The sequence below is a fragment of the Panthera tigris genome, chromosome F3, assembly GCF_018350195.1.
Source record: "Panthera tigris isolate Pti1 chromosome F3, P.tigris_Pti1_mat1.1, whole genome shotgun sequence".
NCBI lineage: Eukaryota > Metazoa > Chordata > Mammalia > Carnivora > Felidae > Panthera > Panthera tigris.
The window spans coordinates 4082809-4107173 of record NC_056678.1 but is presented as its reverse complement, the minus strand read 5'-3'; the positions used below and the strand labels follow the sequence as shown (position 1 = coordinate 4107173).

At 40.7% G+C, this 24365-nt stretch overlaps 1 protein-coding gene across 3 annotated transcripts in view; it reads left to right on the top strand.

Moving 5' to 3' along the window:
* Positions 1-24365, top strand: part of CNST (consortin, connexin sorting protein) — a 113427-nt gene that overhangs the window by 21292 nt on the left and 67770 nt on the right. For all 3 annotated transcript variants that reach the window (XM_042975356.1, XM_042975358.1, XM_042975357.1), the window contains exon 2: positions 20938-21366. In XM_042975356.1, coding sequence (XP_042831290.1) covers positions 20988-21366 — 379 coding nt within the window. In that variant the 5' untranslated portion in view covers positions 20938-20987. The remainder of the gene's footprint in view (positions 1-20937; positions 21367-24365) is intronic.

The following is a 24365-nucleotide window of genomic DNA, read 5'->3' as shown; positions in this document are numbered from 1 at the left end:
TGGTATTTGTCTTTCTCTGACTGATTTCATTTAGCATAATATACTCTAGTTCTGTCTGTGTTGTTACAAATGGCAAGATTTCATTCTTTTTTATGGCCAAGTAATATTCTATTGTATACATACGCCACATCTAATAGTTAAGTGATCTTTGGATGGAAATTGAAACTTTATAAAGGAAAAGCTATCTGTTGAGTTTGTCAAATGATTATTTAATGTGCACAGAAGATTTAGAGACACAGTTGAAGATTATTTTTAACTTTTCATTCTATCCTTAGAGGCCAATTCAGGCTATCCTTAAATACAAATCAAAGCCAAAAAAGTTAAGGTATTTTAGCACTTACCAGTGGAATAATTAAGGAGTTTCTTTACTACTTTGCTTAATGACTTTTTAATTTGACCATAATATGCAATGTTCTACAATATAATCCATGCACAACCTTTCCTGTATTAAGGCTGTGGCTTGGAAATCTAAAGCGTGAGCTCTGAAATCTGGATTTGAATCCTGACTTGGTCACTTCTGGTAGCTCTGTGACCTTGATCAGGCTACTTAAGCTTCTCTGTCCCCATTTCTGCATCTGAAAAATGGGAAAATTTTGTTCTTCACTGGGCAATTTGGAGGATCAAATGAGCTAATAATATAAGGTACAGTGCTTAGCATATAAAATCCATCGCTTGGGGTGCCTGGGTGACTCAGTGGTTAAGTGTCAGACTTCGGCTCAGGTGATGATCTCACGGTTCGTGAGTTTGAGTCTCGCCTTGAGTTCACTGCTGTCAGTGTGGAGCCCACTTTGAAGACTCTGTCTCCCTCTCTGGCCCTCCCTGTGCCCCATGCATGCGTTTTCTCTCTCTCTCTCTCTCTCAAAAATAAATAAACATTAAAAAAAATAAAATGCAATGTGTGACACATACTAATTGCTTAATAAGTGTTAGCTGTTAGTGTTATTTAGCTAAGTGGTACAAATTAGTACTTCATGTGAAATAACTCCGCGCCAACGCCTGCACAGTGGAAAATCCCAGTATAACTTTTAACTCCCCATATACTTTAATAGCCGACAGTTGTTGGGAAGCCTTACCAATAGGTTAAATAGTTGATTAGCATATTTTATATTGATATGTATTATGTACTGTATTCTTACGATTAAGTGGGCTAGGGAAAAGAAAATGTTATGAAGAAAATCATAAGGAACAGAAAGTAGATTTACACAACTCTATTTATTAAAAATCCACATATAAGTGTACCCATGCAGTTCAAACCCGTGTTGAGGGTCAGCTATATATATAGCATGTTTTTTTTTCTTCTGTTTTGTTGAATTCTCCTTTCTCATCAAAATGTCTTTCTCCTTCATAGCCCATAGTAAATATTAAATTTTTTCCCTTTAGAAGTTAGTTATAAATACCATCTCATACCAAGATTGAAGTTTTGGGTCCTAAGTGTAAATTATAGTTTAATATCTTTCAATGTGTTTTTCTCTAACCTTTTTGAAGTTAGAAAATTCTGAACTTTATCAGCTAATAGAATAATAAAGATAATGGTGAGAGAAAAGACAGAGAAATAAGGTAGGGGAAAGAATAATAGAAATAATCTAGAATCATGATTTTGTTTTGATAGAAATTTGTTATCAAACAAGAGATGGTGTGAATAACATGAATAAATCCACTTTAGATTTTGTTGGGGCAGATCATGAAACAGATTTTAAATACTATTTTTGTATTATGGTAGAATTGTAAATTACTGAGAAACCTGTTTAGGAGAAAAAAAAAAAAAAAAAGCACAGTGGAAAGAGTCCTAAAGGCAGAAATATGAGGACTAAAGAAAAAAAATAACAGTGCTTAAAAACTTACCTTTACTAGGATTTCCCAGGGAAAGCTCTTATAAAATAGCATTTCACATTTTGCCAATATTCTCAGTTTTCAAGAACTGTTTTTCTGTTTTAGACCCAAGAGGACATTGCACTTTACAGTTTTACATTTCTTACAAGGTTTCACAAAGTGATTTCAATAAATTTGGCCTTTAGTTCTGTTAGTTGAAAGAAACATTATTTAGCTATTAGCTGATTCTCTTTAACACTTCACACAGCCTGCCTTATGTAATTTTCCTCCGTGTGTCTGAACCAGATTCTGTAGGGAGAAAGGAGAAATGTTTTGCAGGAAAGTGTTCTGAGATATCTGCTAATGTCAGAGGCAAGAATATTTTTTCAGTGTGTATTATTTTTCATGATTTTAATGGTACTCAATATCATTTAATACCTTTGGAATTTGTAGATATGTTTCTTGGTTAAAGTTTAAAAGACAGTTGTAAACTTTTATATCCACCAAGAGTAAAATTGTTAATATTTTATAAGTACTCTGTCTTTTGGAAGGTGAAACTTTTAGATATCTATGCTTGAGAATGATCAGATTTACTGACTTCACACAAAGAATGACAGCCTTCACAAAAATGGAAAAGCTTACGTGAAGCACAACTTCAAGGTTGCTGTTCGTCTTTCGTCTACCTTCTCCCACTGTAGCGTGTCCTTGAGGGAAGAGGGATCTGTATCTGGAGGTGACGGGAGAGGCAGCTAGAGGCCGTGCCTGCCAAACACATGGCTTCTCCTCCTGTGCTCTCTTCCAGGGCACTGCTGTGCCCCCAGACTCTGGCAGCACAGTCTGCTGTCTTTTACCCTCCCCGTCCAGTCAGGAGTCCCCACTGTGAACTCTGCCTCCGTGGTCTGTCATGTTTCTGTCTCCAGTGCCGCCGTCCCGAGTGCAGACCTCTCTGCTCACCTCATCCCTCGTCTCCTCCTCCGGTCCCTCCTGTGTTTCACCATCGGAGAGTCTGCACAAAGCACGGTTCTCAGCCCCGGCCCCTGGTTCAACAGCCTTTAATGCCTTCTCGGTTCCATGCACAGGAAGTCTGAATCAGAGCTGCTCAAATCACAGCCCTTGGTCTGGTGACAGTCCACCAGATAGTTGTTACCTGCCTGCAGTGAAAGCATTCCAGGAATTGAGTGTCCAGAAACTTCCATGGCCTTTCAACAGGGTAAATTTTACCTGGATTGAATTAATTTTAAATATTGGGTTGTGTCTAAAAAAGTTTAAGTTTATATATTTAATTTGAGAGACAGAGCATGAGCAGGAGAGGGGCAGAGAGAGAGAGGGAGAGAGAGAGAGAATCCCAAGCAGGTTCATGCTGTCAGCAAGGCTTGAACTTGAACTCACAAACAGTGAGATCACGACCTGAGCCAAAACCAAGAGTCGGACACTTAACTGACTGAGCCGCCCAGGCGCCGCTGGGTTTGTGTTTTAAGTGTCTTTTCCCTCCTCTCCTTTTCTTCTAGTAAGTGATTCATGGCTTGTTGGAAGAACAAAAAAAAAAGCTGCTCTTTCCACAGCAGGTAGTGTGGGAAGCACTGGTTTAAATTCCTTTGTCATCAAGGTACAGCCCCGCCTCGGTTGATCAATCTGATCACTCCCTGCTTTCCTACGGTCCTCCTTTTCCAAAGTCCAGCAGTTTGTTCTTAGAACACATCCTGTATTTGCTCACTTTTGTGTTTTCCTTATGCTTGTTTCTTCTCTTGAAATTCCCCCTCCGCACACTTAGGGTGCACGTGCAGACCTGAGAGCTGAGTTACAGTGTTCACACGTCCTGTCCTCTCTCCGCTGTGTCAGACTTCCCGCCTGATGGCGCGGACCAGAACGGAGGTGAGCAGGACAGCTCCTCAGGCTGTTCCTGGAGCCAATACTCGCCCTCCGGGAGAAACGCTGGCACCAGTGTGCCCGGCGAGTGCTGTTAGCGTGAGCGGCAGCTACGTATTTCATGTGTGTTTCTCAGGCAAAGGGTGTGTCGGTCTTGAGTGGCTGTCACTAATGGGTGGCTGAATTAAAGTCATTAATATCAGTACCTTCATGAATACTCGGTGCTGTCCTCTATGATGTCATGAACATTTGGTGATCTTTGATGCTTCCATTCCCTCCTGTCTGTATTTAGCACAAGTGTGCTCTATTTACCTTTCCTCTATCTAGCATGTCAAGCTGTGTGATTCTACTCTTAGTTTCATCTCTCTTCCCTATTTACACCATTTTCTGTAATAGAATATTCTTTTTATAATTTTTTTTTAGTTTATTTATTTTGAGAGAGGGAGAGGGAGAGAGAATCCCAAGCAGGCTCCATGCTATCAGCAAGGAGCCTGATGCTGGGCTTGAACCTGAACTCAAGAACCGTGAGATCATGACCTGAGGCAAAATCAAGAGTCAGCCACTTAACCTACTGAGCCACCCAGGGCCCCCTGTAGTAGAATATTCTTAAATATCCACACATTACACCCTCCCTACAAATAAAAGTCTTTTTCCTTCCTCTGAATTCTCAAAGAACTTGCCTGTGATTGGTCACACTCCTCTCTGCAGAGGGGAGAGGGCAGTTTAGGACAGGGTCGGTACCCATTTCCTGTGGGAGCATAAACTCCTTCTACCCCCAGTTTTATTGAAACATAATTGACATGCCTCACTGTACAAATCTGAAGGTGTTCAGCATAATGGTTTAACTTGCACATTTTGTGCAGTGGTTACAACAGTGAGTTTAGTTGGTATGCATTGTCTCATATGGGAACAATAAAAAGAGAAAGCAAAAAAAGGAAAAAATATTTGCCTTATGATGAGAACTCCTAGGATCTACTCTCTTCACAGCTTCCCTATGTACCAGGCGGCCAAGCAGCCACCGTCACTCTCTGTATACTACCTTGCGGGTTATCTGTCTTGTACCTGGAAGTTTGTGCCTTTTCCCAGCTTCATACGGTTCTCCCGCCCCACACCCCTATCTCTGGTAGTCACAAATCTGATCTCTTTAACTATGAGTTTTGTTTTGTTTTGTTTTGTTTTGTTTTGTTTTGTTTTGTTTTGTTTTTAGGTTCCAAATATAAGTGCGATTGTACAGGATCTGTCTTTCTGTGTCTGGTTTATTTCACTTAGCATAACCTCCTCGAGATTCATCCATGTTGTTGCAAGTGGCAGGATTTCCTTGTTTTTGTAGGACTGAATTATATTACATTGTGTGTGTGTGTGTGTGTGTGCGCGCACGCACGTGCATGTGCATATAACAATGTCTTTATCCGTTTACCCGTAGATGGATGCTTCGTTGTTTCCATATTTTGGCTATTATAAAAAATGCTGCTGGGAACATGGGAGTGCAGATATCTTTTCAAGTTAGTGTTTTCATTTCCTCTGGATACATTCCCAGATACGGAATTGCTGAATCATATGGTTGTTCTATTTTTAATTTTTTGAGGATTCTCCATACTGTTTCCCGTTGTGGCTGCACCAATTTACATTCCCACCAAGAGTTCCCTCTTTCTCCACATCCTCGCCCACACTTGTTATCTCTTGTCTTTTTGGTGATGGCCATTCTAACTGATGATATAATGGTTTTGATTTGCATTCCCTAATGACTAATGATGTTAAATATCTTTTCGTGTGCCTGTTGGTTTTTCATAAATCTTTTTTTTTAAATTTTTTTAATGTTTATTTATTTTTGAGAGAGAGAGACAGAACATGAGGGGGGAAGGGGCAGAGAGAGAGGGAGACACAGAATCCGAAGCAGGCTCCAGGCTCCGGGCTGTCAGCACAGAGCCCGACATGGGGCTCGAACCCACAAGCTGTGAGATCATGACCGGAGCCGAAGTCTGATGCTTAACTGACTGAGCCCCTCATAAATCTTTTTTGAAGAAATACCTATTCAGGTCTTTTGCCCATTTTTAAATCAGATTATTTTTTTACTAACCTGGTTTTGTTTGTTTGTTTGTTTGTTTGTTTTTACTATTGAGTTGTATGAGTTCTTTTTATATTTTAGGCGCTAACCTTAGAGTGTAAGCTCTTAGGTGACAGTTTCTCATCTGTGTCTGTCTTTGCCCCACTGTATCTAGGAAGTGTGTCTTAGTCACAGTAGACAATCATGGTTGATACATTAACATCGGTTAGCTCAGTTAAAGCACTCTACTTCTGGGGTCAAGGTTCAGTCTCCACATAGAGATGGATTTGCTTTGTTTTGGGTCCTGGTACTAAGCTTTCAATGCCGGCCAAAGATGTGATTTCGGGTACAACGAGCACTAGGTAAGAAACAAAGAATTAGTAGCGTGTTACATAAACAGTTCAAACTAGCATCCTCCCGGATGTGGGGCAGAAGCATCGTATTCCCACTCAAGGGGCAACCTTGCATCACTGTTTTTCAAGATAAGGAAAGACAGGCAGTGTAAGTCGCAGAAGAATTTGTCTGTAGCTATCATTTTTGCCTAGATCAACAAGTGATTACAGCTCACGTAGTAGTGAACCAGAAAGTAGTATTTGTTTTAGACTTGAAGCAGTAAAAGACAACTAACAGAGGACTCAGGAACTAATAACTAAAATCATCAAACATTAGAGTTTGGAGAACTCTTAAGAGGAAGCTTAAATCCTAAGAAAAGAGCTAATATCAGAACTCGTGTTTCTTGATTCATTAAATCAGTATGTGGACTGTCGTACAAGAATTTAATCTTGTATATATGTCAGAAAAATCCGTGCTGAGAAATAGGACGAATCTGAATGAGGCGCTGGTCTACACTGAGAACAGTTACAATATGGGCCAGGACTCGAAGAATTCATTTTGTTCAAGTGAAATAAACCAGAGGCAAGGATTTTACAAACTGCATTTTCTTGTTCACATAAAGAAGTAGGAAGAGGAGTGTCAGAGCTGTGCAGGACAGAAAAATGAGAACACCAGTGAAAATTTGCGTTGAGATAGGCTGAAGAAACCTCTTTCCATTACAGTGAGAACATTCCAGCATTTCTCTTGACACATTGCACTCATGTAGAAGGTTAGGTTAAAAGCATCTCCTTTCAGCTGCTATTTTGAGGCATACGTGTACCATGAGATTGACTTGAAGGCAACATATACAACCAGGTAGACTAGAGACTGGATTTCTCGGAGTGAACTTCAGTGGGGTTTTAAACCTTTTCTGTGCTTCCCTCTAGAGCAGATACCCTACTTCCTGTTTCCTGAGAAAGATGCATTATGGCCTAGAAATGTCTCTAACTCAACTCCAGTGTTACTCTCCCGCATCCTTCTGGGACAACGGGAAACGTGCCCCTTTTCTCCTCTTTAAGGGCAGTGTCCCCGCCTGTGTCCTGGATGCCATACCACCCCCCAGTCTGGGCTGTCGTTGGTGCAGGCACCATGCTCTGTTCTGTTATCTTAACTCCATAACTGCTCCCTTCCAGCTAACCCTCTCCTTTCCTATCGGCAGCCCATATCTCACCTGGAAAAAGAAAGGAAACCTCATATTATTAAAGATCAACACAAGTGGGGCACCTGGGTGGCTCAGTCAGTTAAGCGTCTGACTCTAGATTTCGGCTCAGGTCATGATCTCACCATCCGTGAGATCGAGGATGGGCTCCTCACTGACAGCGTGAAGCCTGCTTGGGATTCTCTCTCTCCCTCTCTCTGCCCCTCCCACCCCAATAAGTAAACATTAAAAAGATCAACACAAGTGATTTTTCTCATGTATAAACCTGATCATGTCACTCCTCTGATTAAAAATCTTTCAGAGGATCCTTACTGATACATTTAATGATTCCCACTAATGATTGAGGATTTGGAGCAGTGGTTTTATTATAGCTATTAGCCAGCTTCTTTCTGTCTTGCTGTTTCTCCCTGCAAAGTACAGCACAGCATTTATTTATCTGTGAGAAGTTAATGTGGCAAAAAAAAATTTTTTTTCTCCAGATATTTTGAATGTAATTCCATGTTATCCATGGCTATCCTTGAATTCAGTGTTAGTTCTGTTTCTTGTCTTAGGACCTGCAAAATAAACCATTGGGACTCAAAGCTAACATTTATTTACTAAACATCAAGGACATTTAATGCAAACAACACAGTTGGGCCTTGTGGCAATGTATCAGCTCTCCAGTTACCCAGGACCACAAATACATAGCAAGTATGTAGTCAGTGTGCTTCTGTGAAAGACAGTATTTGATTATTATCTTGCACGCACGTTAATTTAGTTATAACTTCGAAGTTTGGGAATATCAGTTCTCATTGAGTCTAGTATTCTAAAATGATCAGAGATAGAAAATACTCATAAATCAGTGTAAGGCAAGAAATAGGTATTGTGGGGAAAGATTTGTTCTTGATGGTAAAGTATGCTTAGCCAGGCCCAGTCTGTATCAGTGACTGGATTTAAGCACCAGAAAATAGAGTGTAGGAAAGTTACTCTTTTTGTTTTTCCCCTTAACAACTCATTTAAATAAAAATTTTCTAGATTTGATTAAAAAGTTCATAGACAGTCTTGAATGAATTCAAAAGTTGTCACACACTTATTTCTTTCGCTCTAAACTGTTTTAGAAATTAGTATATATTAAAGGTTAAATATACCCTTGAGTTCCATACTTGGAATAATTTCAGTTACTGTGGGGCTTTTTAAAATGTTTATTTATTTATTTTGAGAGGGAGAGAGCTCAAGTGGGGGAGGGGCAGAGCGAATCCCAAGCAGGCTCTGCGATGACAGCATAGCGGGGCTCCATGTCACGAACCATGAGGTCATGACCTGAGCCAAGATCAAGATGCCTAACCCACTGAGCCACCCAGGCACCCCTCAGTTACTATATTTTTAAGATCTAGAATATCTGATCTGATATCTAATAGAATATCTGATTTTTGGGGGAGGGGTGCAAGTGAGCGAGGGGGCAGAGACAGAGAGAAGTGAGGCTCACCTGAAGCTCGAGCTTACCCAAAGCGGGGCTCGTGCTCACCTGACGTGGGACTTGAACTCATGAACTGTGAGATCATGACCTGAGCCGAAGTCGGATGCTTAACGACTAAGCCACCCAGGCACCCCTAGAATAGTTGATTTTTAAAAATTCAAATCTAATGATTTGATTAAAAAACAAAGTAAACTGTTTGCTTCTGCTGCTTATTACCAATTCTAGTTCTCTTCTGAAATTTCTGTTACCCGTCTAAGTCCTTGAACTTTTTTTTTTAAGTGATTATTTATTTTTGAGAGACGGAGCGCAAGCAGGGGAGGAAAGAGAAAGGGGCGACAGAGGATCTAAAGCAGGCTCCAGGCTCTGCGCTGACAGCAGTGATCCCGATGTGGAGCTCGAAGTCACAAGCCTTGAAATCATGGCCTGAGCCGAAGTCAGACACTCAATCGACTAGCCACCCAGATGCCCCTAAGTCCTTGAACATTTTAGCAAGAGTTATTTTTAAGTTCCTGTAACGTAACTCCCAATATATAGATCTCACGTGAATCTGTGTCTCTTAACTGCTTTTTCTCTCAGTTTTTTGTCCAGTCTTGATTTCTTGTGTGCCTGGTTACTTCGAGTTATATACTGGACCTTATGGTTGAAAACTTGTGGAGGTAATCTGAGCCTTCGTTGGATTTCTTCTCCCAGGGGGGATTTATTTATGTTGCCGGCAGATCTACCTGACTGATCGGCAGATGAAGATATTTCTGCTGAGCTTTAGTCCCTGTGAAGCTAGTCTCTTTTACAGGCTCACCTTCACCTCTAGGGAGTAGCCCTTTGAGGTCTTACATGAAAGCCTGAGGCTCCCCGTTTCTTGGCAAGCCCTGAAGTTCAGTTTTTCCGCCAGGTCTGTAAGTTTGTTAAAAGCTCTGCTCAGCTTTTTTGGCCTCCAAATTGAAACTTTCTGCCAGTTTTCCTAGTTGTTACCAGCGGGAGGGTTTGTCTGAAATGAGCTAGTCTGCCTTTGCCAGAGGTAGTCTGCAACTCTTTCTTAATGTGTATTTTTACATGTATGTAAGAGTGAATACATACACTTATGTGAGCCCAGTATGCGTCCTTGTAAGTTATGAACAAACGTGCGTACAATGGCTATACGTGTGATGAATTTCTCTGCTCATTAGCGGTGCACTGTCAACAGTTTGGAGACTCGTACTTGATTTCTTCTTCTCCAGCTGTGGTGTTGGTTCAGGAAATATGTGAGATCTGCCTCGTATTAGTTACCCTGTGTGTACAAGGGTACATGTCAGATTCTTGAAGATGATCTCTCACAGGGCTTTATATAGATTAATGTGTAACCTCAAAGAAACAAATTCATCATGTTTGAGGAGTACAGCAACCGAACCGTCTGATGGGTGGGTTTTATTTTGTCTTAATCTATTTTCTGAACTGGAAAGCCTTTGAAGATACAAGAAATTGTTTATGTTGCTGTCTCCTTCAAGCTAGCAATTTGTTGTTTACAAAATGTGTATCTGAGAATAGTTGATTTTTAAAATTAATATAAAAATGATTATCGTGGTTAAGGGTATAGGCTCTGGAGTCGGGACCTTTGAGTTTGAATCCTGACTTTGACACGTACTAGCTGTGCGACCTTGGCCTATTTATTTAATCTTTCTGTTGCTGTTTCCTTCTCGATAATACAGATCTAATTATAGAATTACCTTGTAGGATCTGTGTGAGGATTAAATTTTATATATATATAAATATCTGCCTGAAACACTTCCTGATACTTCGTAAATATTCAATGACTGTTGATTACTGTTAATAGTCAGCATTTTATTCAGGGAATGCTATTTGGTAAGGCCTCTTAAAGGAAGGTTTTAATGAACTATGTGTTTGTGTATATGTAACGATGAAAGTATAGTTAGCTTGATATTACTAGCTGTGTAGCAAAGTGCTCTAAGTTTAAAAGTTAGTAAGACAGCTTCCCTGAAAATATTTAGTAGGTATATAGTAGTAAACATAATTTTTATTTTAAAAGGGGTCATTATGGTCCGAACCAAAAAGTATTTTGCAGTTCTTATTCTGTTGGTTGTGGCTTCAAAGTATGGTTGCAATATGTTTTGTGGCAAAGAAGTGTTTAAAACCAAGAAAGCACAACTTAGATTTGAACCTAGTGAAATGCCCTCTGTGTGTGGCATTAACTGTGAAACTAAACAAAATGCGTCTGTTGTACTGATAACTTTTTTTGAGAGAGAGACAGCTGGAAAGCGGGGCAGAGGGAGAAGAAGAGAGAGAATCTTAAGTGGTCTCCATGCTCAGCACAGAGCCTGACTTGGGGCTTGATCTTGTGACTCTGAGGTCATGACCTGAGCCAAAATCAAGAGTCAAAGCTCAACCGACTGAGCCACCCAGGCGTGCCAGTACAGATAACTTTCTATGTTATGACTTTGCTCACCCTTTATCTTCAGATGGAGAAGTCATTAATTTCTAGGAGCATCTTGAATCATAAAGTCAGTCACCCTGAGGTAGGCAAAATTTCTACTGATCGTTAAATGAAAATATTGTTAGAAATTATTGCTAAATGTATCTGTTTCTGGATGCCTGAAGATGTCCTTGAGTTGATACTATTTTAGAGATTTGCTTCTGTTTTTTTTTTTCTTCAAGTAAACCTTGTATATGTCTGGGTCTGAGAGAGAGGCAAAAGAGGAGGGTGGTGACTGCCACGGCTTGGCTGTACCCACAATGAGCCTCTTGACCCATCATTTCCTTTCATGTAATGGATTTTGCACTCAGAGGTTCTGCAGATGTGTGGAACCCGTATTGAGCTGAGGCCCGTTGTGAAACGGAGAAAGATTAAACAAATTATGCTTTCTTTCACTTAGTTTATCTGTCCCAAGGTTGTTTGGGGCTTAAGAGTCACATAATTTCGGTTAATTTCTCCTCCTTCTCCCCCTCCTCCTTCTTCTCCTCCTTTTCCTTCTTGTGTGGGAGACCCATTTAAGGTGGACACTCAAGGCCTGAGCGGAGTGGGAAGTGCCCCGGAAGTGGGCAGGCAGGCAAGGTGGGAGGGCAGCAGGCCCACACCTGATTGAAGGAAGGGATGCCGGGCGCTGGGGTCTGGCCCAGGCAAGCAAGGGGAGTACCGGAAGGGTGGCCCAGGCAGGCTGGAGGCCAGCCCTTGAGAGGGTAGCTAAGCCAGGTGCTGAGTGCCCAGGCCAGAGCCTAGCCTGGAGAGGCAGGGTTGGGGCTGCTTGGGGGCTCCCCAAGCTGCTGCTGGAACTCAGGGCTCTCCTGGCGGCGGGCGTGGTGGAGGTCCTTCTTCCCCAGGTGCTCCAGACAGGACCTGACCTGCTCCAGCACGATTGACGGCCCGGTATTCTGCTTCTCCGGGGCTGTGGTCCTGGCCGTCGCGCCCACTTCCACCGGCACTCCTAGGTCCCCCTTGGGGCCCAACATTGTGGGCTTCGTGTTCTCGACTCATTCTCTGTATAAATAAACATCCATGTTTGTTATTTTCTTCCTTAGAATCATTACCTTACGTTTGACTATAACTGATCATTTTTCTGGTGTTTTCTTTTACAGTCTTGTGGTTTTGTCACATACTTTGTCATGTTTTTATCCTCCGTCCTACAGCATACATTTTTATGACCTTTCTTGTTTCTATATTGAGAATGAATTTCTTATTATGAAATTGTTTTTTATTCTTATTAAAGAAGTATTAAAATAATCTGGTTAACTATTGTACTGTACCATTACATAGAAATCAAAGTATTTAGAAAGATTACCATAAGGCTGTCCCACTAGTTAATCTGGACGTCAAGAAGTACCTAAAAGAAAGGATGGCGTGATCCTGGGGTTTACGTCCTGAACATCCATGTGGGCAAGCAGATGCAAAGTGATTTTAAAAGCATATAGAGTCTAGGGGTGCCTGGGTGGATCAGTCAGTTGAGCGTCTGACTTCAGCTCAGGTCATGATCTCACAGTTTGTGGGTTCGAGCCCCGCATCGGGCTCTGTGCTGACAGCTCATATCCCAGAGCCTGCTTCAGATTCTGTGTCTCCCTCTCTCTCTGGCCCTCCCCTACTCATGCTGTCTCTCTGTCAAGAATGAATAAGCATTAAAAAAAAAAAAATCCTTTAAAAAAAAAAAGCATACAGAGTCTATTTCCTTCAGTAACTATTTACCTTGTTTAATCATAGTAATAGCAACATCTATGGCCAGGAAATGCCTACAGCATAACATGTATAAGCAAGAATGAACCCGGGGTGGAGTGATTACCGTGAGCCATGACTGGCTACTGTGGCACTTGTCCAGACAGTGTCCTGGAGAGCAGTGTTGTCCAGTAAAAATAAAATGTGAGCCATATATAGAATTTTGTTTTCTAGTAACCACAGTAAAGAAGCTTTTTAAAAGGTGAAATTAATTTTAATAATTTTTGACTTAACCCATTAGATAAAAATATTATTTCAACGTATAATCAATATTTAAAAGTATTGATAAGCTATTTTACATTCTTTGGATTCACAGTGATCTTTGAAATGAAATATGGTATGTATTTTACAAGTACAGTACGTCTCAATTTGGACACATTTTTCATTGGAAATACTTGATCTATATTTAGACTTTTAACTTACAGGTGAGAAAACAGATTCAGGGGCACCTGGGTGGCTTAGTGTGTTAAGTGTCCACCACTTGATTTCGGCTCAGGTCATGATCTTACAGTTCATGAGTTTGAGCCGCACGTAGGGCTGTGCACTTACAGCATGGAGCCTGCTTGGGATTCTCTCTCTCTCATTCTCTTTCTCTCTTTTTCTCTCAAAATACATAATCATGAAGGGGCACCTGGTGGCTCAGTCGGTTGAGTGTCCGACTTCAGCTCAGGTCATGATCTCATGGTTCGTGTGTTCGAGCCCCATGTCAGGCTCTGTGCTGACAGCTCAGAGCCTGGAGCCTGCTTCAGATTCTGTGTCTCCCTCTCTCTCTGCCCCTCCCCCACTCGCTTGGTCTCTCTCTCTCTCTCTCTCTCTCAAAAATAAATAAATGTTAAAAAGATAATAAAGAGGGGCGCCTGGGTGGCGCAGTCGGTTAAGCGTCCGACTTCAGCCAGGTCACGATCTCGCGGTCCGTGAGTTCGAGCCCCGCGTCGGGCTCTGGGCTGATGGCTCGGAGCCTGGAGCCTGTTTCCGATTCTGTGTCTCCCTCTCTCTCTGACCCTCCCCCGTTCATGCTCTGTCTCTCTCTGTCCCAAAAATAAATAAAAAACGTTGAAAAAAAAAATTTAAAAAAAAAAATAAATAAATTAAAAAAAAATAAAAATAAAAAAAAAAAGATAATAAAGAAATAATCATGAAAAAAATTATAAAAAAGAAAGCAGGTTCACATACTCCATTTGTTCCAAACATGTATAGGTTTTTCAATAGCTGAATTGATACCTGTTTTTAAATTTAAATTAATTGAAATTTAATAAAAGTAAAAATTCAGGTTCTGAGTCTCACTGTGCATATTTAAATGTTCAGTAGCCATTTGTGGCTTGTGGCTACCACACTGAACAGCACAGTTATAGAATATACCTCATGCTGAAGATGTCGGTTAAGGGACCCTGGATCAGGCTTAATATTTTAATTAAATTTTAAGGGGAGGAGAATGATATAAATTAGCAAAAATCATGATATTAAAATTATAGTGACATTTTAATGAAGTTGATGTCTGAGTTTCACATGATTGTCATCGTCTTCAGAAAACAAATTGGAGATAATCACAAACTTCTCTGGTCCTTGGATGGTTGTCCTCAGGTTAAGATACTATTAATTCCTAGAAACCACCTCATAACATGTTGCTGTGGTCAGAGTTCATTAGCAGAGTATGAAATCAACCTAATGGATCTCAATCAGCCTTTTTAAAATGTGTTTAATGTTTATTTATTTTGAGAGAGAGAGAGAGGTTATGAATGAGTTGGGGAGCCCAACACAGACTCAGTGTCATGAACTGTGAGGTCATGACCTGAGCCAAAATCAAAAGTTGGATGCTTAATCCACGGAGCCACCCAGGCACCACGATCAACATTTTTAAAAATATGAAATAGTATCAAATAGAATAGAGAATGTATCAGAATGTGTTTAGTTTCAAGGAACCTTTGTTGCCATTATAGATACATATTTTGTGTGTACAGGATCTCAGTGAAAAATGAATTTCTTATTCTGGGTTGCAAAATTTTTGAAAATCATTCCTCTAAGGCATACTTTTTATTACTGATACACTGAATATTGCCTACAGGTACGTGTATCTAAACAAAGCATAAATCACAGAAAATTTGAGATTTAGCACTGGGAAGTAAGGGTATTGGAATATGTAGTAAGATGGTAAAATGTAAAGTGATGTTTAATCCCCATAGTAAATACAACATATGTGTATGGTGATTTTCTTCTCAATTCTGAACTGACTCAGAGTAGCCAAATTTGAACTTGTGGTTAATACAATATCTTATTGGTTAGGGAACTGCCTTCCTTCAAATTTTGGTTTGACTATGAAGTCATCAAATTTCAACTCGGGGTTACATCTTAATTCTTAAGAAGGGGCACCTGGCTGGCTCAGTCCGTAGCACATGCAACTCTTGATCTCAGGGTTCTGAGTTCAAGCACCACGTTGGGTCTAGAGCTTATTAAAAAAAAAAAAAAAAAAAAAAAAGTGGAAGTATGTATTGAGGCCTAATTGGTATGGATTATAGAAAAACGTCACTCAAAATCTCCTTCAAGGGTTTTAATAAAATAATTGGGCATTATATGTTTAACCATTCCTATAAAGTTTTTAGTTTTAGTGACATCTGATATTTAATCTCAGCAGATATCCATTAGGATGTATCAAAAAAGGAAGTCAAATTATACCTGGGATTGAGAGTATTTTTGACAAAATGTGGGTTTCTTTTTGTTAGTCTGTTACTCTGAATTATTGCTTTACTTAAAGCTTCTTCCACAAAGCCTTGTGGTTTTTCAAGCTTTGTCTAAGCCTGACTTGGATATGAGGGCTTGAAATTTTCAGCTGCACAGAGTCAACCCGTCAGATGACTTTAACACAGTGTACATATTAGGAATGCTGTTTTCACCCAAGAGCCTGGAAACTTGGGCAGTGCTCACAACCATGCTGTTAAAAGCCAAAATATGCCAGAGTCAGTCCTGCACACTTATTGTGTCTCAAAACCCCAAGGCCTGGGGCTACGTATTATGAAAGATAAAAATGATCTGTGGCTGGGTTATGGGTAGTCAAGCGGCTTAAATCTAAGAGGACACTTGTGCAGAAACACATAGTGCAGAGCAGGATTTGGAAAGGGCTGTGTGTGTGACACAGCGGTAAAGAGCAGTAGGTTCTGCACGGGTCTTTTGGAATGGAGACCTGGGATGGGGGCGGGGGGGGGGGGTGTGGACTTTGGAGCCAGGCCTTGAATAATTGGTAGGTACCCTGTAAGAATAATTATAGGACATTCACACTTTGGAAAGACTGTGAGAATTAGTGTTGGGAAGGAGTTTACAAAGTTACCTTTTGAGAATTAAATTACGTTATCACGAAACAGTAGGCAGCAAAACGTCTTGAGGCCCGAAAGAGTTCTCAACACAAGAAGGCGAGCCATAGGAAACGGTGTTTCGTGTGGATCCGGAAGTTCCCCGGAAAAGAGAGTACTTCCAGGAACTTGAACTCCTTGGTCGTTACGGCCATGTCCCCTCCTGTAGGTGGAATGTTTTCATTGAGGTACACCACAGCTGGAGTGAAATGCTCTTTCAGTTGTTTTCTCCCCCTTTGTCCTTAGAACATAATGATTGAGAGTAAGGCCTCAGAATCATAACTGGTCCATGTTCCATTTCTGACCTCACTAGCAGAATGAGTCTTGAAGACATAAGAACCTTGGTTTCTTCATTAGTATTATGGTACTAAAAGTTACCTATTTGCTAGGGTAATTCTGACAACTGAATAAGAGTATTGGTCTGAAAAGTTGAACACAGGGCTCGGTACATGACATTCAACAAAACTGCGAAATGCGATCTGTAATTTTATACTCACCAAGAAGCCTTAATCACTAATTTCTACGTAGCTTAATCATTTGAAACGGGATGCACAGAACTGATGCTTAGGTGTTCTAGTAACCAAGTGAAATATTCCCATGATAAGTTAAACTCCAGCATTTTCAAGTGATGCTGGTTAGCATTAGTTTATCATTTCTGGAAAGTCTGGAAAAGCTCTGTTTCTGAACCTGCAGGAAGGCTAGGGACCCACTTGAATAAACCTACCAGTGTTGAACACCGGCTTATGAGGTTTCTCAGGGAGTAATGATGGCTAACTTTGAGCATTCACTGCGGGCCAGGCACTCCACTGAGTGTGTTACCTGCCATGATATCTGAGCCTCACAACTGACTCTGAGGTGGGTACAGTGGTTCTCCACTTACAGATGAGAAGGTTGGAGCCTGGAGAGGCTAGACAGCACCAGCATTTGAGCCTCAGTCGGCCTGAGTTCTCAGCTTTTGGATACTGGACTGCACAAGACTCCTGTGAGAAGGACCTGGTTTCACATCCAGTTCTACTCCCCTCCAGGAATATGATCTTAAACAAGTTGTTTTTGCCTGTCCAAGCCTGAGATTCTTCATCTGAAACACAATATGAGTACCTCCTGTGTAGGCTTGCGTGGAGGGTTAGGTCTAAAATGTGTAAAGTGCCTGTCACAGTTTCTAACGCATGATGGAAACTTAACAGGAGGTAAGTGTGGTTGTTTGCGGCTCTCTAGACTGCTTTCTGCTCTCCACTTCCTCCTTGGCACGTGACCTGTCTGTACTTTCAAATACATGTCAGAATATAACTTGATTGTTTAAATCAGAAATAACTAAGGCTGTTACTAGTTTTAAGGGCTGACATTTTTTCCTTCATAGCCACACACATTTCTTTTCACTATTGTGATAATATATATGAAACATAAAATATGCCATTTTCACCGTTTTTAACTCTACAACGCAGTGGCATTAATTGCATCGATGCTGCTGTGTAACCATCACCACTGCGTTTCCAGATCTTTTCCATCACCCAAAGCAAACACTCTGTAACCAAAACTCCCTTTTCTCCCCTGCCCTCAGCCCCTTTAATCTGTTTTCTGTCTCCATCAATTTGCCTATTGTAGAATCATACCGTTTTCATCCTTTTGTGTCAGGTTAATTTCACTTAGCATAACGTTTTCAAGGACCGTACATGTGTTAGCATATATCAGAACTTCATTCCTTCTTAGGGCTAAATAATATTCCCTTTATGAATAATACCACATTTTGTTTATCTACCCATCCATCAGTGGACATCTGGGTAGTTTCTACCATATCAGCCACATGTACTTTACTTGTTTATTTATTGAAGTAATATCTGACATAAGATGTCATATTAGTTTCGGGTGTACAACATAATCTCCAATTTTATGTATTGCTGTACTCACCATTGTAAGTGTGGTTACCATCTGTCACTGTACAGAGTTATTACGGTATTATTGAATATACTCCCTATGCTGTACTTTTCATCCCTGTGACTTATTTATAACTGGAAGTTTCTGCCTCTTAATCACCTTCACCATTTTTGCCCCTACAACCAACCCCCTCCCTTCTGGCAACCAACAGTTTGTTCTCCGTATTCGTGATTCTGTTTCTGTTTGCTGTTGTTATTGTTGTTTGGCTGGTTAGTTTGGGTTTTAGATTCCACACATAAGTCAGATCATATGGTATTGGTCTTTATCTGACTCATGTGACTTGGTATAAGACCCTGTTGTCACAAATGGCAAAATGTCATTCCTTTGTATGGTTGAGTTTCATTACGTCGCGTATATATATACCACATCTTCGGTATCCATTCGTTAAATCAGTGGATACGTAGGTTGCTTCCATACTTGGCTGTTGTAAATACTGCTGTGATAAATGTAGGTGTGTATACATCTTTTCAAATTAGTGTTTTTGTTTTCTTTGAGTAAATACCCAGCAGTGGAATTACTGCATCAAATGGTAGTTCTATTTTTAATTTTTTGAGGAACTTCCATAGTGTCTTCCATAGTGACTGCACCAGTTTACATTCCCACAAACAGTGTGCAAGGGTTCCCTTTTCTCCACATTCTTTCAACACTTAGTATTTTTTGTCTTGCCGACACTAGCCATCCTTACTGGTATGACGTGATATCTCATTGTGGCTCTGATTTGCATTTCCTTGGTAATTAGTGATGTTGGGCATCCTTTCATGTTTTCTTGGCCATCTGTATGTTTTTGGGTTGTTTTTGGTGTGGTTTGGTTTTTGGCAGAATGTCTGTTCAGGTGCTCTGCCCATTTTTTAAGTCAGATTATTTGGCTTTTTGGTGTTGAGTCGTAGAAGTTCTTTATGTATTTTGGATATTAACCTTATTAACTCCCATTCGGTAGATTGCCTTGTCATTTTGTTGGTGTCCTTTGCTATGCAAAAGCTTTTTATTTTGATGTACTCCTCATAGGTTTTTGTTTTTGTTTTTGTTTTTGTTTCCCTTGCCTGTGAAGATATATCTAGAAAATGATGCTAAGGTTGATATCTAAGAGTTTATTGTCTTGTTTTCTTCTAGGAGTTTTATGGTTTCAGGTTTCACATTTAGGTCTTTTTAATCCATTTTGAATTTATTTTTCAGTATATTTGGTGTGAGAAAGTGGTCCAGTTTCATTTTTTAGCATGTGACTGTTCAGTTCTCCCCACACCGTTTATTGAAGAAATTATATTTTCCCCATTATGGATATTCTTGCCTCTTTTGTCATAGATTAGTTGACCATATACATGTGGGTTTATTTCGGGGCTCTCTCTCCTGTTCTGTTGATCTCTGTCTGTTTTAGCCACAGAGATTTTATTTTTATTTTTTTAGTAAGTAGGCTCCGTGCCCAGAGCAGAGCCCTGAGCTAAGAGTCAAACGCTTAACCGACTAAGCCATCCGGGCTCCTCCAGCCACAGACATTTTAACAGTCATTTGAGGCTGAGTTCTCTCATGATAGTGATCTCAAAGATACCTCATTAAAATAATAGCTTTTTAAATTAAGAACTATACTCTGTTTAGAATTTATTTTAGGGCTAAACCTAAGCTAATAGAGATTATGTGGTATAAGGAAAGTGATACCGTCCAGATTTAGATATTTTTATCTCTGCCAGCCAGTACTTTTATGTTTGAATCAAATAAAATATTCCAGTTGCAAAATATGTTGAAAACATGTGATACAATCCAGGTAGGGCTGATGTTTTATTTTGTACTTTGTCTTCATGTTTTAAAAGAATTACACTTTATTTACATGATTCTAAAGGCCAAATAAGCATTTCTGTTAATTTGAAGAATTAAAAAAAATCACTAAACTTTTTCTCAGATAACTGGAATATTATATTTGATTCGAACCCAAAATAATGATTGGCAAGCAAAAAATTTTAAATTCTAGCTGGCATAATTTTTCCTTAAAATGTAATATACTTTCAGAGGATAAGAGGGGACAAGACATGTCTGACAAGAGAGGCTTAGAATTTGTTTTGTGTAGTTTTAAAATGTTAGAAGGATCCTTGGAGCAGATTTAGATTTTCCAAGTCTAAACTAGTCTAGAGTTAATTGTGGCCCTCCTTTTTTTTTTTTTTTTTTTTTTTTTTTCAATTGTATAAAAGGAATTTGCTGACAATTCTAAGGTACTTTCCAGGGCTTGTTTTGTGGAAATAAATGATGTAATGAGACTATGGTATCAGCATATACCCCCTAAATTTTCTACGTACCTTTTTTTCAATTTATTTAAAAAATATCTTAAATGTGCTCGTTGGCAAATATTGCTGTTTTCAGCCAGATGAGGACTTACCCGGCTTTCATTTGTCTGGTAAGTATCCAGGGATAACATATGAGTGATGGATTTTAGCAGATGACCTCATTTAACCAGTAGTTTCATTGCTTTCATTAAGATGGGGTCCCAACATCATGCACGGGACAATAACATGGGGAACTTACCTACGTATGTCAGTACCAGGGCTCCATCTTGGACAGGCTCTCCAGGTAGTAAACACGCAGCCAGGGTTGAGAACGCTTGTCTTCAAGCAAGAACCAGTGGAGGTTGGGTGGGGTGGTGAGTGAGAAGAAATAGTAGGAATGAGCTGTGGTCATGTCCATCCTTTCCCTGCTCACAGCGAAACGACCCAAGAGACAACGATCACTGAGAACCCAGGGTTTAGAAAATGAAATAGCTTTTTTTCTCTGTTGTCATTGTAGACATGGAAGGACTTTGATGAAACATAAATGGTTCAACAAAAGATGCTCTAATGGATGACAGCGAAACTCCTACATATAATCTGCAGATAGAACCACAAGATGGGTATCATCCTGGTGACGGCGTGGGAAGTACAGTAACACGCTTAGCTTCTGCATCCGATGAAAATGAAAATCAGCTTGACGGGGACGGGCAAGAGCGTCTGAGCCCGGGTGCCAGTGCAATGGGCAGACCTGCAGTGTGCGAGCAGGACAGTCTCAACAATAATGAGCGCTGCACCCCCAGCTGTGAGGTGGCTGTGTGTGAGAACCTGGGGGACACTTCCTATGAAAGCCCCAAGGACGGGCAGGCCTCCGTGGGAAAGGACAAAAAAATACCTGGAAAAAGAAGCTCCAGAACGAAAAGAGGCACCACTAAGAAGATAGCACAAGGTACTTTTAAAAAATCCTTTTTTATACTGTTCTCTACCTAAAAATAAACTGTCTTCTCTCCCATACTCTGTATACTGTCCTACATCTTGCTTTACTTCTCTTTTTTTTTTTAATTTTTTTAACGTTTATTTATTTTTGAGACAGAGAGAGACAGAGCATGAATGGGGGAGGGTCAGAGAGAGAGAGGGAGACACAGAATCTGAAACAGGCTCCAGGCTCTGAGCCATCAGTACAGAGCCCGACGCGGGGCTTGAACTCACGAACCACGAACTTCTCTTAATAGACTCTGGAGCTGTTTCTCCAGTAGCACATATGGATCCAGCCGGGTGACATGTCACACATGTGACGTCTCGCACGCCTGTACCACTTCTTTGTGCCTCTTCCCAGTAGTTTGCCATAACAACGTGCTGAAATTTTAATTATTTTACATGCTTTCACACCAGGTACTTTAAACATATGTTGTCTTCTTCCTTCCCATAAAATTCTTCATGGGATCTTTCCAACTCCAGAAGTGAATAATTGTGTTAGCATATATTAATATACATCTTACATCAGTGTTGAATAAGACATCTAGTTTTCATTGTATCACTTTGGTTACAAAGTAATTCAGAGTATTTCTTTCTCCCCCTCCCCCCCCCCCCCCAGAGTATTTCTTGTTTGGTGTATAGTTTGGCAGTTAAAGGTGGGAGCTTTGGACCTTGTTTTCCCCTGAATCACAGGCACCCCTGAGAACAGGCAGCCCCTGGTTGTTTTTCATCAGAAACATGTGGGCCTGCAACATTCAGGCACATCTTAGGTTGGGACTCCTAGTATAGCCCCGCTTCACCCAAGTCAGCCGTCTTTGCATGAAGCTCAAGAGGACGAAGGAGAACGTCTCCTCTCATCTTCTGCTTCTTTGCCTGATTAGAAATATAGTCATTGTATCCATATCTGGTATTTTTATTCGTTTTTTCATTTGGAGTAAAAGATGAAACTTTCCGGTTCCTACAGACTTATCCTTATTATTTCAATAAAGTGATTTGATAACTTTTTTTAAATGTTTATTCACTTATTTTTGAGAGAGAAAGAGAGTGCACGAGTGAGGGAGGGCACAGAGAGAGGGAGACAGAGGATCCAAAGCAGGCTCAGTGCTGAGAGTGCAGAGCCTGATGCGGGGCTCGAACTCACAAACCATGAGATCATGACCTGAGCCAAGGATGCTTAACTAACTGAGCCACCCAGATGCCCTCATTTGATAACTTTTTACTGTAGCTTATAATTAGGCTTTCCTGTTGACTGATCCCTTCATCCTTGCTTTTCCTTAGTAGGCTGAAATTAAAATAATTTTTTTTTAATGTTTATTTATTTTGAGAGAGTGTGCAAGTGAAGGGGGGGGGCACAGCAAGAGGAACAGCGAGAATCCCAAGCAGGCTCTGTGCTGCCAGCACAGACCCTGACACAGGGCTCAGTCCCACAAACCGTCCAGCGCAGACCCCGACACGGGGCTCGGTCCCACAGACCATCCAGCTCAGACCCCGACACGGGGCTCGGTCCCACAGACTGTCCAGCGCAGACCCCGACACGGGGCTCGGTCCCACAGACCGTCCAGCGCAGACCCCGACACGGGGCTCGGTCCCACAGACCGTCCAGCGCAGACCCCGACACGGGGCTCGGTCCCACAGACTGTCCAGCACAGACCCCGACACGGGGCTCAGTCCCGCAAACCGTGAGATCATGACCTGAGCCGAAATCAAGAAGAGACACTTCAACCGACTGAGCCACCTAGGTGCCCCTAAAATGATTTTTGAAAAGAGATATGAAAGCCTTTTCTTAAAAGATCTACAGTAAATCAGATAATGTATGTAGTGCTATTTATATATGGATTGATTTATTCAATAACTGTAATCCAAGAGCAGTTTGTGCCTCTCTGATATGTTCTTTTGATGTTTTTGAGAACTGAGACCTAGTTGCATATGTATGTGGGTCAATCATAGCTTCAGGATGATGGCTGCTTTTATTCCTTCCTTCCACACATGACCTTATTCCATTTTCCCTAGGTGTGATGATATTATTTAGTTATTCGGTACTTACTATCCAGCAAGCAGATATGTGTAGAATTACTGCCTCCTAATGCATTTGAAATATATGATTTATAAAACCTATGGATAGTCTTTATACAGATTAGCTTTAAGTTATATATCTTAAATGCAATGAGTTTAGAAGTGTAAGAAAATGGAGTTGGCAGTTGCAAAACCTAAGTTCAAATCTTCTGGTTCTAGGTCACTTGGTGAGACTTAATGATTCTGTACTTCAGTTTCCTCAACTGTATAATGATGATGTTCATCTGTATATATATCTATAAAATTCCTTTCTGAGCTATGAATTCCTAAGATTTTGAACAGAGGTCGTATGGTCTAAACTTGGTTAAAATTCAGTGACTCACCTCTGTATCTATAGAGGATTTTTTTTATGTATATATGTAAGGGGTACGTTGTTATTTGTACTTTAAGTCTTGTTGTTAAATTTGGGTGAGCAGTAGAATTTTAAACTGGGTAGAAAGCTTCTCATGAGGACAGAATTACTTCTTTCTACACCTGGAAAGGACCTGGAATGCAGCTTCAGGATGGCCTGGGAGCCTTCTCCCTGTACCCTGAGAGATCGCTGAAGCTCAGGCTCTCTCAGTGCGTGCCCCGTCACCAGATCTGAGTGATCCTGTCTCTCTGACAGCTCCCTGGTTAGTCTCTTTCTGTCCATCTCCGCTGCCACAGTTCAGCGTCCTCCTCCTTAGCTGGAGTAAAGCTCCCTAAAGATGTCTCCATCTTGTCGCTCCGGATCCAGTTCCCATGTCAGCACAAACAGTGCAGAGAGTCCCTGCATAGGTGTCTACACGTGGGCATGTTAGTGCTTCTTTTTACTGGGAAATCCCAAGATCCTAAGGAGATGAAGCCTCAACATTTTGCAGATGGGCGCTTTTCTGATAATGCGATAGCTTTTCAAATGTGAAATGACGTATAAAGCTT